General features: G+C 33.5%; 1 protein-coding gene across 1 annotated transcript in view; it reads right to left on the bottom strand.

Moving 5' to 3' along the window:
* LOC148941394 (heparan sulfate 2-O-sulfotransferase 1-like) overlaps positions 1–18,104 on the bottom strand; it is a 162,690-nt gene that overhangs the window by 13,178 nt on the left and 131,408 nt on the right. Inside the window, exon 4 of the mRNA XM_089104349.1 lies at positions 2,492–2,622. Coding sequence (XP_088960475.1) covers positions 2,492–2,622 — 131 coding nt within the window. The remainder of the gene's footprint in view (positions 1–2,491; positions 2,623–18,104) is intronic.

Here is an 18,104-nt window from a genome sequence, read left to right as displayed (position 1 = left end):
TTGGAGATTTCCATGGAAATGACGATAGCAGAAGCTTTGAGCCTGGGTGGGAATCAAAGAGGAGTCTTTTGACCACACGTGACTTATTGTTGCGACTTTCTTAAATTGGGTAATTTTTGTGAGCATATGGAAATCAAAGCTTAAACTCAATAACTGATACTAAGTGTCCTAACATTTTGCTTGGATTAAAAGTGACGAACTAGGATGAAAATCTCAAAATCTCCCTGGAGCTATTTCAGTCTGCATATTATATCATTTAATTACATTTAAAACGGATGAGCTTTTCTTTTTTAACCAGAAAATAGCTGCCACTGCATTTTTCTGCATACGAAATAAACCATTGAATGTTTTTTGTTTCATTGTAACTGAAGTGTTCTCATGTGCAGCGTTCATTATGCGTTTTTCAATTTGATAAATTTACTCCTTTTAAATGCAGTTTATAATTTGACTGATATTAGGTATTTATCAATTTATAATTTTTAATGAATCCCCAAAAGAAAAAACGAATAATATCCAAAAGAGCAGCCAAAAGCAATAAAAAAGCAGTAGTTGAGTCTTAGCCTAGATGACATATATTCTATAAAGAAGTCAAAACAAACTTTGAAATGCATTTTTTTTAGAATTGTTATTGAAAACCAGTTTTTAATACAAGAAGTCTTTTTAATAATCCAAAACAGCAAAAAAAAAAAAAAACAATCAATATCGAAGTCGCCCATTTCAACAGTTTTATAAGTGACAAAACAGATATAGGCAAAGGGCATTATGAAAAAATTAAGCTTCTAAGTTAAAATTTATATTCAAATTTTTTACCCAGATAACTGACGAATTTCGTGATACGGTATTTGAAGTTTTGTATGCAGTAATACTCGATGAAAGAAACTATTAATTTTGATAATTATTTATGTTAAGAATACTTAGCTAATAGATACTTCAACTTCTCGTATTATGCAAGGGTTCTGAAACGCCAAAAGTATTTCGTTTCTACCACATTTCTACGTCTCTTGATGAATAACGAAGAAGGCCAGTTTCCAGCTAGCGACTTGTGAATTTTTGAACTCATGAATAGGCTCGAATCTGTTGTAAATTTAAGCTGTGATTTGAGAAAGACTGATGAAAACATTAATGTTTGCGGTCAACATTGATCTTGCCGGCAGTGCGCCACCGACATCTCACCGGCGGCGCAGCGCGGCGTGCTGTTTTTGGCCCCGCTGCCGCCGGTCTTCCCTCATCGGCGCGGCGCCGGGGTCTAATCCAATTTCCATTGATTCCTTCCTTACGACATCCTCCTGCTCCGTTCGGGGACGACCTGCTTTTTGGTCATTCCTAGATGGTTGGCCGGAAAGGACGTTCTTTGGCAATCTGTCATCCTTCATCCGCGTCCTTAGAAAAGTGAAGAGTACATTAAAGGACTAACAAATGATAGTGGAAGCACAAATCGGCCAAATATGTTTCTGCGCCGAAATATGTTGTTAATTCTGCGCCCAAATTTGTTGTCAGTAAAATAGTGTCGACGTTCTTTTTATGTGAAAATTACCAACCATAAAATATTGAAGTTTTAGCTCCATTTTTTTCCCAAAATACAAGGCTAAGCTGAAAGTACCCCCCCCCCCCCAACTCTATCCTACCCCCACTCACAAGATACAACAATCATATAGTCTACACTAAAAAGAAAAACTAATTTCAAAGTGGAGCCATAATAGATTTTTTTTTAGTCTTAATCCCTCCCCTGCTTGTGAACCAAGATACTTCTTAAAAGTTATTCCCCCCTACAAAAAACAATTGAACTGAAGTATCCATTTTAGTAGATGATTAGTACATTTTCCAAAACTCCAGATATTTGATTTTTAAATATGGCGATGCCAATATTATTGTCCTTTAAAATGTAGACGTAAAAAAAATGAAGGAAAAAACTCAAAATTAGGGAATTTATAACAGTCCCTTCGCTTGAACTTCTAATCTGTATTTGTTGTGAAAATACAGATGGGTTTTCAGCTGCAAAAAAAGATTTATAGAGAGTAAAAAAAGAGAGAGAGAGAATCGGTTCGTTTTGGAGATGATAATGACAGTTTGGAGAGATTGGGTCTAGACTCTAAAAACAATAAAAATAATTTTCATTTAACACAGTTTAATTTTTCATTTGTGAACTTTTATGTGACATTTTATATGAACTATAAAATAGCCTTAACAATATCTTTTAAAACAAATCTTGGTCGCAGTGTCCCCCAGCCACGCAGCTCCAGGCGAATCTTGCTACGGTCATCTCCCCCCCCCCCCGTATGGAATGGCTCTGAAAACCAAAACATTGGAGAATACAGCTGTGCAAAAGACATTTGAAGAAAATACTTGTTAAAAAAAACTTATTTAAAAAATTAATAATACCACATAGCAACTGCTATATTGCTTCTGTTAATGCAGTGAATTAATGAAAGTTGTGATCATAAGCATCAAACAAAATAAAATACATAAGAGGCACAAAAGATAAAGCACACACCTTTTCCAGTGATTAGATGTTTTGTCTTTCGGGTAGTTCGGCTATAGTGCGTTTCTAAATACCAAAGAAACAGCCGATCAATTGGTTTTCTTAATACGCTTATATATGTTGGAGTTACATCTTTTGTATATCTAGAAGTTAAGATAAGGTGATTTTAAAACGGGGCATCCTGTTTATATATACAAAGTGAACATATTTGAAAATTGAATTGATTACTGTGACCATAGCTGTAATAACTCTTTCTGGATATATAATTTTATGAACCAGGACTTATCCACAGCCAGAGTTGGTAAAAAACAGCAATTTGTATTAGTTGCTCTTCTGCAAAGTATAATCACCTACGGAACAAGTACTGACAAAACTCTCCAAAAGTGACCCCGCGTACCTCAGTGCCTCTAGACGCAAAGTGCTGTACTACTTAATCGCTCCGAGCCAAAATACTTTGCTCCGAGCCAATAAATTATGCTAGAGCGTGATTCAGGCGACGAGTGACCGTGATGAATTGTGTAACTACGGGTTTTAGTTGCCAGGTTCGTATCAAACAGTTCGTGGTAACGAACTGTAAGTAAGGAGCGACCCGGCTCGATGGTAACCGAAACTCTAGAAAACGGTATTTTGATACAAATAGATACATCAAAAGAATCAGATTTTAATGCTGATTTCAAATATATAAGTCTCATCAAGTTTAATTCTACCCATCAAAAGTTAGGCGCCTGAGAAAATTTGGCTGATTTTTGAAAAAAGGAGGAAAGACCCCCTAAAAGTTATAGAACCTTAATGAAAATCACACCATCATATTCAGTGTGTCAAAGAACCCGACTGTAGAGGTTTCAAGCTCCCATCTACAAAAATGTGGAATTTTGCATTTTTTGCCAGAAGAAAGATCACGGGTGCGTGTTTATTTGTTTGTTTTTTGTTGTTTTTTTTCCCCAGGCGTGATCGTATCGACCCAGTTGTCCTAGAATATCGTGGGAGGGCTCATTGGAATGGAAATTAAAAGTTATAGTGCCCTTTTTAAGTGACCAAAAAAAATGGAGGGCAACTAAGCCCCCTCTCACGCTCATTTTTTCCCACAGTCACCTGATCAAAATTTTGAGAGAGCCATTTTATTCAGGATGTTCAAAAATATTACCAGTCTGTATTATAGGATGACTTAATCCCCCTACAGGCCCGAGGGGAGGGCTGAAACTAATGAATTTTGCTCAATGTTAACGTAAAGTATTGGTTATTTGGAAGCATACAGACGTTTTAAGGGGAGATTTTTAATGGTAGTGAGGGAAAGGGGTGGGTCGGGGGTGATGTGGGAGGATCTTTCCATGAAGGAAGTTTTCCTGGGGGAAGGGACATTGCTATAAAGGGGACGCCGGACTTCCCAGCATTATTTAAAAAAGATCAGAAATTTGATATAAAAAAACAAGTATTTCAACTGCAATAGCAGCAAAATCGAAACTTCAAACGAACAGAAAATATTACATATATTATTGGGTTCACTCCGTAGTCAATACCTCGCTCTTTAAGCCAAAGATTTTTTAGTACTTTCATAAGAGCTATTTATTCTAATTAACGGCCTTTGTGATTAAGCGGTCATTTTGAAAGAATTGGAACAAAATTCGAACTTTCGCTTAAAGAGCAAGGTATTGACTAGGAGGCGAACCCCCTAATAAACAAATTAAAAATATATGAATATAGAAGTTCGTTACGTAAGTTAATTCGTAAGTTACGTATATTTATTACTAATGAAAACGTTCGTAAATAAAATTAAACAAGTTTCGAGAAAGCCATTTAACTAAATAAAAGTAAATTAATATGAAAATTTGGTTTTAATTATTCATGTACGGTGAGCCAAGATCAAAACCTGCATTTATTCAAAAACGTTCAAAATTTTTTTAACTGAAAGTAAGGAGTGACATTAAAACTTAAAACGAACATAAATTATTCCTTATATTAATGGGACTGTCCCCTCCTCAACGCCTCGCTATTTACGCTAATGTTTTACTCTGTCTCAAAATTTTATTTTTTAAAAAAATAAAAAACTTTAGCGTAAAGAGCGAGGCGTTGAGGAGGGGACAGTCCCTTTCTTATACGTATATTTATTACTAATAAAAACGTTCGTAAATAAAATTAAACAAGTTTCGAGAAAGCCATTTAACTAAATAAAAGTAAATTAATATGAAATTTTTTTTTTAATTATTCATGTACGGTGAGCCAAGATCAAAACCTGCATTTATTCAAAAACGTGCAAAAATTAAATAAAAAAAACAAGTTTTTTAAACTGAAAGTAAGGAGCGACATTAAAACTTAAAACGAACAGAAATTATTCCGTATATGAAAGGGACTGTCCTCTCCTCAATGCCTCGCTCTTTACGCTAAAGTTTGACTCTGTCTCACAACTTTATTTTTTTAAACAATAAAAAACTTTAGCGTAAAGAGTAAGGCGTTGAGGAGAGGACAGTCCCTTTCATATACGGAATAATTTCTGTTCGTTTGAGTTTTAATGTCGCTGCTTACTTTCAGTTTAAAAAACTTGTTTTTTTTTATTTAATAGGTATACAAAGGGTCACTTTTTTTGTGTGGAGAGGATAGGTTTTGTCAGTACTTGTTCCGTAGGTGATTATACTTTGCTCTTCTGTTTTCTTCAGGGTACCACATAGTAGCATTTTAACATTATACCACAGAAAAGGTATTCTCTTGGAATTGTTGCTTTAATTGTTGACACATTTAAGTTTAGATTTTAAAAAAAAGTTTTACACATCCTTAAAGATTATTCAAGCATTACAAATTCGAGGAATGGGCTTATAGAAAAAGGATAAATTTCGACTCTGAATGAAGAACTTACGGATTATGGACTTACGGAAAAGATAATTATTTAGTCCTGTGAGTCCCACCGTGGGGTGCAGGCCCCACCGGTGAGGCATGGCAATATTTTGGTGGGTCTCGGGCAGGACGTGCTTTTTTCCGGCTAACTATACTCGAGAGCCCTAATTTTGGAGAAGAAACATTTTTCAGGTGAATCACGTCACATTCATATGCATTTAAAGGAAAAAAAAAGATTGTGATAGTATTGCAATGATGGTATACATTGTATAAAAGGTGTTGAATTCAGACAATAGTTTTCATTGGTATAATGCCTAGAGGCGCACGGCCTTTTAACCTTCCTTCAGGTGGATATATGCGTAAAGTTTTGAATAACAAAATTTAAATATCATGAGAGGGGTATCGGGATTTTAGAAATGTCTAGATGGGGCATGGGTCCAAAACCGGTTGGGAACCACTGATCTAGACGCTTCTAGACTCTGTAATATTTCCTTTCGAAAATATTGTTGCAAGCCAGGTCTTATTCGATCATGCTACCAACAAATAACAAAAACCAATGCCAACGAAAATCTTTATAAGCTTTAGGTTCAGTAAGTGGCTTAGGAAAGTGTTGATGATTATAAGTTACTCTGAATACGATTTTAAAATAGCTACCAGACTAGGCCTATTTCAAAATGGCTACCTAGAGAGTAGTTTATTTGGCATTTCCCTTCCGCGAGGCCTGTAAGACCTTGTGCAGAAAGAAGGCTAAATGAACTAAGCTACGCTCTAGGTAGCCTGACACAGACGATAGGTACAAAAGCTGGACTGGAGGGGTTAAATAAAGAAGCTTAAATGTCTAGCTGTGCCTAGGGCTAATTTAAAGCTGAAATTTGGGAAGGGCAACTTCCTTCCGGGAAGCTATGATGTTGATAGTTTCCAGGATGAGAATTGGCGAGAGTCTTTCCAGGAACAGTTGAATACTAAATTAGAGAGTTTCAAAGTCGACAATGTAGAAGATGGATAGACAAATTTCAAAAATCCAGTTTGCAAAGTCGCTGATGGTGTCTTAGGGGAGAAGTTAGAAACGCAGCTAGCAATTTTAGTGAAAAAGCTGTTTAATAGAGAGGAGGAGGGGCTTGTACAAGAATTATTTGAGTGATAACTAAGATGAAAATAAGAAAAATTAAAAAAAAAGTATTAAAATATGAACTAAGGAGGTTGGGAGTGGAGGCCACCGATAATATTGCCGAAGGTCAAGATAATGTGCCAGACGGTACAAGACGGCACAAAGGAGAGACGGATAGAACATTTCGAGAATGAGCTAAACCGAGATGCGTTTACAAGAAAAGATAAGGAGTAGAAGGAAAAAGCTTGTTACATTTTGGATGTGAAGGAAGGTTTATTTTGTGAGGAAGAATTATTACTGACAGTGCCAAAAGGATAAAAACAATAAAGCTGAAGGTGCTGATAGTTTGGTAAATGAGTTTTTTGAATATGGTGGTTATGAAGTTAAAAATAATTTACTGAAGATTATGAATATGATTTTTGAAAAATAGAAGTACCTAGCGATCTTAGAAAAACTCTAATTAAACCCCTCTATGAGAAAAGCGACAACAGTGAGTGTGCTAATTATAGAGGATCACCCTGGTTTCTGTAGGTAGCAAATTAATTAGTATGATGATACGTCTTGACTTACAGATGCTGTAGACTGAGTTTTAAGGGAATAACAGTGTGGTTTTAGGAAGGGCAGAGGATGGGCTAACCAAATTTGCAGTCTTAGATTAAAAATTGAGAAGGGCCTTGAGAATAATTGAGAAGGGAAAAAAGGGAAGCAAAAAAAAACAAAAAACAATTTCCTTTGTTAAATTTTTGTTTTTGTAGTAAGTTTATTTGTTTTTGTTGGTGAATTAGAATAGTTGGTAAGTAGAGGTGACCCTATAACTCCCAGGACTCACCCCTGCTGCCACCTATAACTTTTTTTTAACACCAAATATGGGCATAGCCTCCCTAGGGAGAACACGTGGTTAATGGGGTCAATAACCTCTTTCTCCATGGTCTCTTTCTCAAGGTGTGTTTTTGGCACGCTCTCAGCGAATGTCAAGGTCGATGTTGTTGTTGTTGTAAGTGCACGCTCTCAGCGAATGTCAAGGTCGATGTTGTTGTTGATGTAAGTGCACGCTCTAAGCGAATGCTATGAGTTTCCAAGGTACCTAACCTAACCTGACATGACACATGACACATGACACATCACACATGACACGTGACACATGACACATGACACATGACACATCACACGTGACACATGACACATGACACGTGACACATGACACGTGACACATGACACATGACACATGACACGAAACATGACACATGACATGTGACGAATGACACATGACACGTGACATATGACACAAGAATGACGTAATCAACTAGGACAAATGGATTTTCTGAGAAATTGATTACATAATCGGTAGAACCATATCAGGAGGTCTTGACGGGTGTCCATATTTGGACATAGAATGACGTAATCGACTAGGAAAATGGATTTCTGAGAAATTGATTACATAATCAGTAGAACCATATCAGAAGGTCTTGACGGGAGTCCATACATGGGCATTGAATGACTTAATCGACTAGGACAGTTGGATATCTGATAAATTGATTAAATAATCGGTAGAACCCTATCAGGAGGTCGTGACGGGGGTCCATATATGGACATAGAATGACGTAATCGACTAGGAAAATGGATTTCTGAGAAATTGATTACATAATCAGTAGAACCCTATCAGAAGGTCATGACGGGTGTCCATACATGGGCATTGAATGACGTAATCGACTAGGACAGTTGGAATATTTCAGTAGTGTTTTGTTGCGGCTTACCTTGTCACAGTTACATTCTCTTGATTTTTCAAAGATCATTTTCGATTTCTTTCATTGAAATGCAAGAGTTGGAATATTTCAGTAGTGTTTTGTCGTGGTTTACCTTGTCACAGTTACATTCTCTCGATTTTTCAAAGTTCATTTTGATTTTCTTTCGCTGAAATGCAAGAGTTGGAATATTTCAGTAGTGTTTTGTTGTGGTTTACCGTGTCACAGTTACATTTTCTTGATTTTTCAAAGTTCATTTTGAATTTCGTTCATTTAAATGCAAGAGTTGGAATATTTCACTAGTGTTTTGTTGTGGCTTACTTTGTCACAGTTACATTTTCTTGATTTTTCAAAGTTCATTTTGAATTTCTTTCGTTGAAATGCAAGAGTTGGAATATTTCAGTAGTGTTTTGTTGTGGCTTACATTATCACAGTTACATTTACTCGATTTTTCAAATTTCATTTTGAATTTCATTCTTTTAAATGCAAGAGTTGGAATATTTAAGTAGTGTGTTGTCGTGGTTTACTTTGTCACAGTTACATTATCTTGATTTTTCAAAGTTCATTTTGAATTTCTTTCATTGAAATGCAAGAGTTGGAATATTTCAGTAGGGTTTTGTTGTGGTTTACCTTGTCACACTTACATTCTCTCGATTTTTCAAAGTTCATTTTGAATTTCTTTCATTGAAATGCAAGAGTTTGAATATTTCAATAGTGTTTTGTTGTGGTTTACCTTGTCACAGTTACATTCTCTAGATTTTTCAAAGTTCATTTTGAATTTCTTTCTTTGAAATGCAAGAGTTGGATTATTTCACTATTGGTTTGTTGTGGTTTACCATTTCACAGTTACATTCTCTTGATTTTTCAAAGTTCATTTTGAATTTCTTTCATTGAAATGCAAGAGTTGGAATATTTCACTAGTGGTTTGTTGTGACTTACCTTGTCACAGTTACATTCTCTTGATTTTTCAAAGTTCATTTGAATTTCATTCGTTGAAATGCAAGAGTTGGAATATTTCAATAGTGTTATGTAGTGGTTTACTTTGTCAGAGTTACATTCTTTTTTTTTTCAAAGTTCATTTTTAATTTATTTCATTGAAATGCAAGGGTTGGAATATTTCAGTAATGTTTTGTTGCGGCTTACCTAATCACAGTTACATTCTCTTGATTTTTCAAAGTTCATTTTGAATTTCTTTCGTTGAAATGCAAGAGTTGAAATATTTCAGTATCGTTTCGTTGTGGTTTACCTGGTCACTGTTAAATTCGCTTGATTTTTCAAAGTTCATTTTGGATTTCTTTCGTTGAAATGTAAGAGTTGGAATATTTCTGAAGCGTTTTGTCGTGGTTTACCTTGTCACTGTTACATTCTCTTGATTTTTCAAATTCATTTTCGATTTCTTTCATTGAAATGCAAGAGTTGGAATATTTCAGTAGTGTTTTGTTGAGGTTTACCTTGTCACAGTTAAATTCTCTTGATTTTACAAAGTTCATTTTGAATTTCTTTCATTGAAATGTAAGATTTTGAATATTTCACTAGTGTTTTTTCGTGGTTTACCTTGTCACAGTTACATTCTCTTGATTTTTCAAAGTTCGTATTGGATTTCTTTCATTGAAATGCAAGAGTTGGTATATTTCAGTAGTGTTTTGTCGTGGTCTACCTTGTCACAGTTACAATCTCTTGATTTTTCAAAGTTCATTTTCGATTTCTTTCATTGAAATGCAAGAGTTGGAATATTTCAGTAGTGTTTTGTTGTGCTTTACCTTGTCACAGTTACATTCTCTTAATTTTTCAAAGTTCATTTTGAATTTCTATCGGTGAAATGCAAGAGTTGGATTATTTCAGTAGTGTTTTGTCATGGTTTACCGTGTCACAGTTACATTTTCTTGATTTTTAAAAGTTCATTTTGAATTTTTTTCATTGAAATGCAAGAGTTGGAATATTTCAGTAGTGTTTTGTCGTGGTTTACCTTGTCAAAGTTACATTTTCTTGATTTTTCAAAGTTTATTTGAATTTCTTTCATTGAAATGCAAGAGTTGGAATATTTCAGTAGTGTTTGGTTATGGTATACCTTGTCATAGTTACATTTTCTTGATTTTTCAAAGTTCCTTTTGGATTTCTTTCATTGAAAAGCAAGAGTTAAAATATTTCAATAGTGTTTTCTCGTGGTTTACCTTACCACACTTACATTCTGTTAATTTTTCAAAGTTCATTTTGGATTTCGTTCGTTGAAATGCAAGAGTTAGAATATTTCAGTAGTGTTTTGCCGTGGTTTACTTTGTAAGAGTTACATTCTCTTAATTTTTCAAAGTTCATTTTGGATTTTGTTCGTTGAAATGCAAGAGTTGGAATATTTCAGTAGTGTTTGTCATGGTTTACTATGTCACAGTTACATTCTCTTGATTTTTCAAAGTTCATTTCTTTCGTTGAACTATGTTTTGTTGTGCTTTACCTTGACACAGTTACATTTTCTTGATTTTTGTTAGGTTAGGTTAGGTTAGGCTAGATCAAGTTAGGTTAGGTTAAGTTAGGTTAGGTTAGGTTAGCCTACGTACGTGCGCGTACGTAGGCTAACCTAACCTAACTTAACTTAACTTAACCTAACTTAACCTAAACTAACCTAACTTGATCTAGTCTATCCTAACCTAACCTAACAAAAATCAAGAAAATGTAACTGTGTCAAGGTAAAGCACAACAAAACATATTTCAACGAAAGAAATGAACTTTGAAAAATCAAGAGAATGCAAGTGTGACATAGTAAACCATGACAAAACACGACTGAAATATTCCAACTCTTGCATTTCAACGAACAAAATCGAAAATGAACTTTGAAAAATTAAGAGAATGTAACTTTGACAAAGTAAACCACGACAAAACACTACTGAAATATTCCAACTCTTGCATTTCAATGACGTAAATCCAAAAAGAACTTTGAAAAATCAACAGAATGTAAGTGTCGTAAGGTAAACCACGAGAAAACACTACTGAAATATTTTAACTCTTGCTTTTCAATGAAAGAAATCCAAAAGGAACTTTGAAAAATCAAGAAAATGTAACTATGAGAAGGTAAACCATAACCAAACACTACTGAAATATTCCAACTCTTGCATTTCAATGAAAGAAATTCAAATGAACTTTGAAAAATTAAGAAAATATAACTTTGACAAGGTAAACCACGACAAAACACTACTGAAATAATCCATCTCTTGCATTTCAATGAAAGAAATTCAAAAGGAACTTTGAAAAATTAAGAGAATGTAACTGTGACATGGTAAACCATGACAAAACGCTTCTGAAATATTCCAACTCTTGCATTTCAACGAAAGAAATCCAAAATGAACTTCGAAAAATCAAGAGAATGTAACTGTGACATGGTAATCCACGACAAAACACTACTGAAATATTCCAACTCTTGCATTTCACTGAAAGAAATTCAAAATGAACTTTGAAAAATCAAGAGAATATAACTGTGACAAGGTAAACCACGACAAAACTCTTCTGAAATATTCCAACTCTTGCATTTCAACTAAAAAAATTGAAAATGAACTTTGAAAAATTAAGCGAATGTAACTGCAACAAGGTAAACCATGACAAAACACTACTGAAATATTCCAACTCTTGCATTTCAATGAAAGAAAACCGAAATGAACTTTGTAAAATCAAGAAAATGTAACTGTGACAAGGTAAACCACAACAAAACACTACTGAAATATTCCAACTCTTGCATTTCAACGAAAGAAATTCAAAATGAACTTTGAAAAATCAAGATAATGTAACTGTGACAAGGTAAACCACAACAAAACACTACTGAAATATTTCAACTCTTGCATTTCAACGAAAGAAATTAAAAATGAACTTTGAAACATCAAGAGAATATAACTCTGACAAGGTAAACCATGACAAAACTCTACTGAAATATTCCAACTCTTGCATTTCAATGAAAGAAATCCAAAATGAACTTAGAAAAATGAAGAGAATGTAACTGTGACACGGTAAACCACGACAAAACACTACTGAAATAATTCAACTCTTGCATTTCAACGAGAGAAATCCATAATGAACTTTGAAAAATCAAGAGAATGTAACTGTGACAAGGTAAACCACGACAAAACACTACTGAAATATAACAACTCTTGCATTTCAATGAAAGAAATCTAAAATGAACTTTGAAAAATCAAGAAAATGTAAGTGTGACAAGGTAAACCACGGTAAAAACACTACTGAAATATTCAAACTCTTGCATTTCAATTAAAGAAATTCAAAATGAACTTTGAAAAATCAAGAGAATGTAACTGTGACATGGTAAGCCGCAACAAAACACTACTGAAATATTCCAACCCTTGCATTTCAAGGAAAGAAATTCAAATGAACTATGAAAAATCATGAGAATGTAACTGTGACAAAGTAAAACACGACATAACACTACTGAAATATTCTAACTCTTGCATTTCAACGAATGAAATTCAAAATGAACTTTGAAAAATCAAGAGAATGTAACTGTGACATGGTAAACCACGATAAAACACTACTGAAATATTCCAACTCTTGCATTTCACTGAAAGAAATTCAAAATGAACTTTGAAAAATCAAGAGAATATAACTGTGACAAGGTAAACCACGACAAAATACTTCTGAAATATTCCAACTCTTGCATTTCAACTAAAGAAATTCAAAATGAACTTTGAAAAATTAAGCGAATGTAACTGCGACAAGGTAAACCACGACAAAACACTACTGAAATATTCCAACTCTTGCATTTTAATGAAAGAAAACCGAAATGAACTTTGGAAAATCAAGAAAATGTAATTGTGACAAGGTAAACCATAACAAAACACTACTGAAATATTCCAACTCTTGCAATTCAACGAAAGAAAATCAAAAGGAACTTTGAAAAATCAAGCGAATGAAACTGTGACAGGGTAAACCAAGACAAAACACTCCTGAATTATTCCAACTCATGCATTTCGAGGAAATAAGTTCGAAATGAACTTTGAAAAATTAAGAGAATGTAACTATGACAAGGTAAACCACGACAAAACACTACTGAAATAATCCAACTCTTGCATTTCACCGATAGAAATTCAAAAAGAACTTTGAAAAATTAAGAGAATGTAATTGTGACAAGGTAAAGCACAACAAAACACTACTGAAATATTCCAACTCTTGCATTTCAATGAAAGAAATCGAAAATGAACTTTGAAAAATCAAGAGATTGTAACTGTGACAAGATATACCACGACAAAACACTACTGAAATATTCCAACTCTTGCATTTCAATGAAAGAAATCCAATACGAACTTTGAAAAATCAAGAGAATGTAACTGTGACAAGGTAAACCACGAAAAAACACTATTGAAATATTCCAACTCTTACATTTCAATGAAAGAAATTCAAAATGAACTTTGAAAAATCAATAGAATTTAACTGTGACAAGGTAAACCTCAACAAAACACTACTGAAATATTCCAAATCTTGCATTTCAATGAAAGAAATCGAAAATTAATTTGAAAAATCAAGAGAATGTAACAGTGACAAGGTAAACCACGACAAAACGCTTCTGAAATATTCCAACTCTTACATTTCAACGAAAGAAATCCAAAATGAACTTTGAAAAATCAAGCGAATTTAACAGTGACCAGGTAAACCACAACGAAACGCTACTGAAATATTCAAACTCTTGCATTTCAACGAAAGAAATTCAAAATGAACTTTGAAAAATCAAGAGAATGTTACTGTGATTAGGTAAGCCGCAACAAAACATTACTGAAATATTCCAACCCTTGCATTTCAATGAAATAAATTAAAAATGAACTTTGAAAAAACAAAAGAATGTAACTGTGACAAAGTAAACCATTACATAACACTACTGAAATATTCCAACTCTTGCATTTCAACGAATGAAATTCAAATGAACTTTGAAAAATCAAGAGAATGTAACTGTGACAAGGTAAGTCACAACAAACCACTAGTGAAATATTCCAACTCTTGCATTTCAATGAAAGAAATTCAAAATGAACTTTGAAAAATCAAGAGAATTTAACTGTTAAATTGTAAACCAATACAAACCACTAGTGAAATAATCCAACTCTTGCATTTCAACGAAAGAAATTCAAAATGAACTTTGAAAAATCGAGAGAATGTAACTGTGACAAGGTAAACCCCAACAAAACACTATTGAAATATTCAAACTCTTGCATTTCAATGAAAGAAATTCAAAATGTACTTTGAAAAATCGAGAGAATGTAACTGTGCCAAGGTAAACCCCAACAAAACCCTACTGAAATAATCCAACTCTTGCATTTCAATGAAAAAAATTCAATATGAACTTTGAAAAATTAAGAGAATGTAACTGTGAAAAAGTAAACCACGACAAAACACTACTGAAATATTCCAACTCTTGCATTTCAACGAAATAAATTCAAAATAAACTTTGAAAAATCAAGAGAATGTAACTGTGACAAAGTAAGCCACAACAAAACACTACTGAAATATTCCAACTCTTGCATTTAAATGAACAAAATTCAAAATGAACTTTGAAAAATCAAGAAAATGTAACTGTGACACGGTAAATCACAACAAAACACTACTGAAATAATCCAACTCTTGCATTTCAGCGAAAGAAATTCAAAATGAACTTTGAAAAATCAAGAGAATGTATCTGTGACAAGGTAAACCGCGACAAAACACTAGTGAAATAATCCAACTCTTGCATTTCAACGAAAGAAATTCAAAATGAACTTCGAAAAATCAATAGAATGTAACTGTGACAAGGTAAGCCGCAACAAAACACTACTGAAATATTCCAACCCTTGCATTTCAATGAAAGAAATTCAAATGAACTTTGAAAAATCAAGAGAATGCAACTGTGACATAGTAAACCATGACATAACACTACTGAAATATTCCAACTCTTACATTTCAACGAAAGAAATTCAAAATGAACTTTGAAAAATCAAGAGAATGTAACTGTGACAACGTAAACCATAACAAAACACTACTGAAATATTTCAACTCTTGCATTTCACTGAAAGAAATTCAAAATGAACTTTGAAAAATCAAGAGAATTTAACTGTGACAAGGTAAACCACTACAAAACGCTACTGAAATATTCCAAATCTTGCATTTCACAGATAGAAATACAAAAATGAATTTGAAAAATTAAGAGAATGTAACTGTGACAAAGACAAGCACGACCAAACACTAATGCAATATTCCAACTCTTGCATTTTAATGAAAGGAAATCGAAATGAACTTTGGAAAATCAAGAAAATGTAACTGTGACAAGGTGAACCACGACAAAACACAACTGAAATATTACAACTCGTGCATTTCAAAGAAAGAAATTCAAAATGAACTTTGAAAAATCAAGATAATGTAACTGTGACAAGGTAAACCACGACAAAACACTACTGAAATATTCCAACTCTTGCATTTCAATGAAAAAAATTCAAAATGAACTTTGAAAAATCAAGAAAATGTAATTGTGACAAGGTAAACTATGACAAAACACTACTGAAATAATCCAACTCTTGCATTTCACCGATAGAAATTCAAAATGAACTTTGAAAAATTAAGAGAATGTAACTGTGACAAGGTAAAGCACAACAAAACACTACAGAAATATTCCAACTCTTGCATTTTAATAAAAGAAATCGAAAATGAACTTTGAAAAATCAATAGAATGTAACTGTGACAAGGTATACCACGACAAAACACTACTGAAATATTCCAACTCTTGCATTTCAATGAAAGAAATCCAATACGAACTTTGAAAAATTAAGAGAATGTAACTGTGACAAGGTAAACCACGAAAAAACACTAGTGAAATATTCCAACTCTTACATTTCGATGAAAGAAATTCAAAATGAACTTTGAAAAATCAAGAGAATTTAACTGTGACAAGGTAAACCTCAACAAAACACTACTGAAATATTCCAACTCTTGCATTTAAATGAAAGAAATCGAAAATGAATTTGAAAAATCAAGAGAATGTAGCAGTGACAAGGTAAACCACGACAAAACGCTTCTGAAATATTCCAACTCTTACATTTCAACGAAAGAAATCCAAAATGAACTTTGAAAAATCAAGAGAATGTAACAGTGACCAGGTAAACCACGACGAAACACTACTGAAATATTCCAACTCTTGCATTTCAACGAAAGAAATTCAAAATGAACTTTGAAAAATCAAGAGAATGTAACTGTGATTAGGTAAGCCGCAACAAAACATTACTGAAATATTCCAACCCTTGCATTTCAATGAAATAAATTAAAAATGAACTTTGAAAAAACAAAAGAATGTAACTGTGACAAAGTAAACCATTACATAACACTACTGAAATATTCCAACTCTTGCATTTCAACGAATGAAATTCAAAATGAACTTTGAAAAATCAAGAGAATGTAACTGTGACAAGGTAAGTGACAACAAACCACTACTGAAATATTCCAACTCTTGCATTTCAATGAAAGAAATACAAAATGAACTTTGAAAAATCAAGAGAATGTAACTGTGAAATGGTAAACCACGACAAACCACTAGTGAAATAATCCAACTCTTGCATTTCAACGAAAGAAATTCAAAATGAACTTTGAAAAATCGAGAGAATGTAACTGTGACAAGGTAAACCACAACAAAACACTATTGAAATATTCAAACTCTTGCATTTCAATGAAAGAAATTCAAAATGAACTTTGAAAAATCGAGAGAATGTAAGTGTGACAAGGTAAAACACAACAAAACACTACTGAAATATTCCAACTCTTGCATTTCAATGAAAGAAATTCAAAATGAACTTTGAAAAATCAAGAGAATGTAACTGTGACAAAGTAAACCACGACAACACACTACTGAAATATTCCAACTCTTGCATTTAAACGAAAGAAATTCAAAATGAACTTTGAAAAATCGACTGAATGTAACTGTGATAAAGTAAGCCACAACAAAACACTACTGAAATATTCCAACTCTTGCATTTCAACGAAAGAAATTCAAATGAACTTTGAAAAATCAAGAAAATGTATCTGTGACAAAGTAAGACACAACAAAACACTAGTGAAATATTCCGACTCTTGCATTTAAATGAACGAAATTCAAAATGAACTTTGAAAAATCAAGAAAATGTAACTGTGACACGGTAAACCACAACAAAACACTACTGAAATATTCCAACTCTTGCATTTCAGCGAAAGAAAATCAAAATGAACTTTGAAAAATCGAGAGAATGTAACTGTGACAAGGTAAACCACGACAAAACACTACTGAAATAATCCAACTCTTGCATTTCAATGAAAGAAATCGAAAATGAACTTTTAAAAATCTAGAGAATGTAACTGTGACAAGGTAAACCACGAGAAAACACTACTGAACTAATCCAATTGTCCTAGTCGATTACGTCATTCAATGCCCATGTATGGACTCCCGTCATGATGTCCTTATAGGGTTCTACCGATTATGTAATCAATTTCCCAGAAATCCATTTTCAAAGTCAATTAAGTCATTCTATGTCCATATATGGACCCCCGTCATGACCTCCTGATATGGTTCTACCGATTATTTAATCAATTTATCAGATATCCAATTGTCCTAGTCGATTACGTCATTCTATGCCCATGTATGGACTCCCGTCATGACCTTCTGATATGGTTCTACTGATTATGTAATCAATTTCTCAGAAATCCATTTTCCTAGTCGATTAAGTCATTCTATGTCCATATATGGACCCCCGTCAAGACCTCCTGATATGGTTCTACCGATTATGTAATCAATTTCTCAGAAAATCCATTTGTCCTAGTTGATTACGTCATTCTTGTGTCATATGTCATGTGTCATGTGTCATTCGTCATATGTCATGTGTCATGTTTTGTGTCATGTGTCATGTGTCATTTGTCATGTGTCATGTGTCATGTGTCACGTGTCATGTGTCATGTGTCATGTGTCATGTGCCACGTG

Source organism: Artemia sp. Qi Xiang Cuo, chromosome 18 (assembly GCF_049724085.1).
Source record: "Artemia sp. Qi Xiang Cuo chromosome 18, ASM4972408v1, whole genome shotgun sequence".
NCBI classification, from domain to species: domain Eukaryota; kingdom Metazoa; phylum Arthropoda; class Branchiopoda; order Anostraca; family Artemiidae; genus Artemia; species Artemia sp. Qi Xiang Cuo.
Note: the sequence above shows the minus strand (reverse complement) of the source record. Positions and strands in the feature narration are given on the sequence as shown.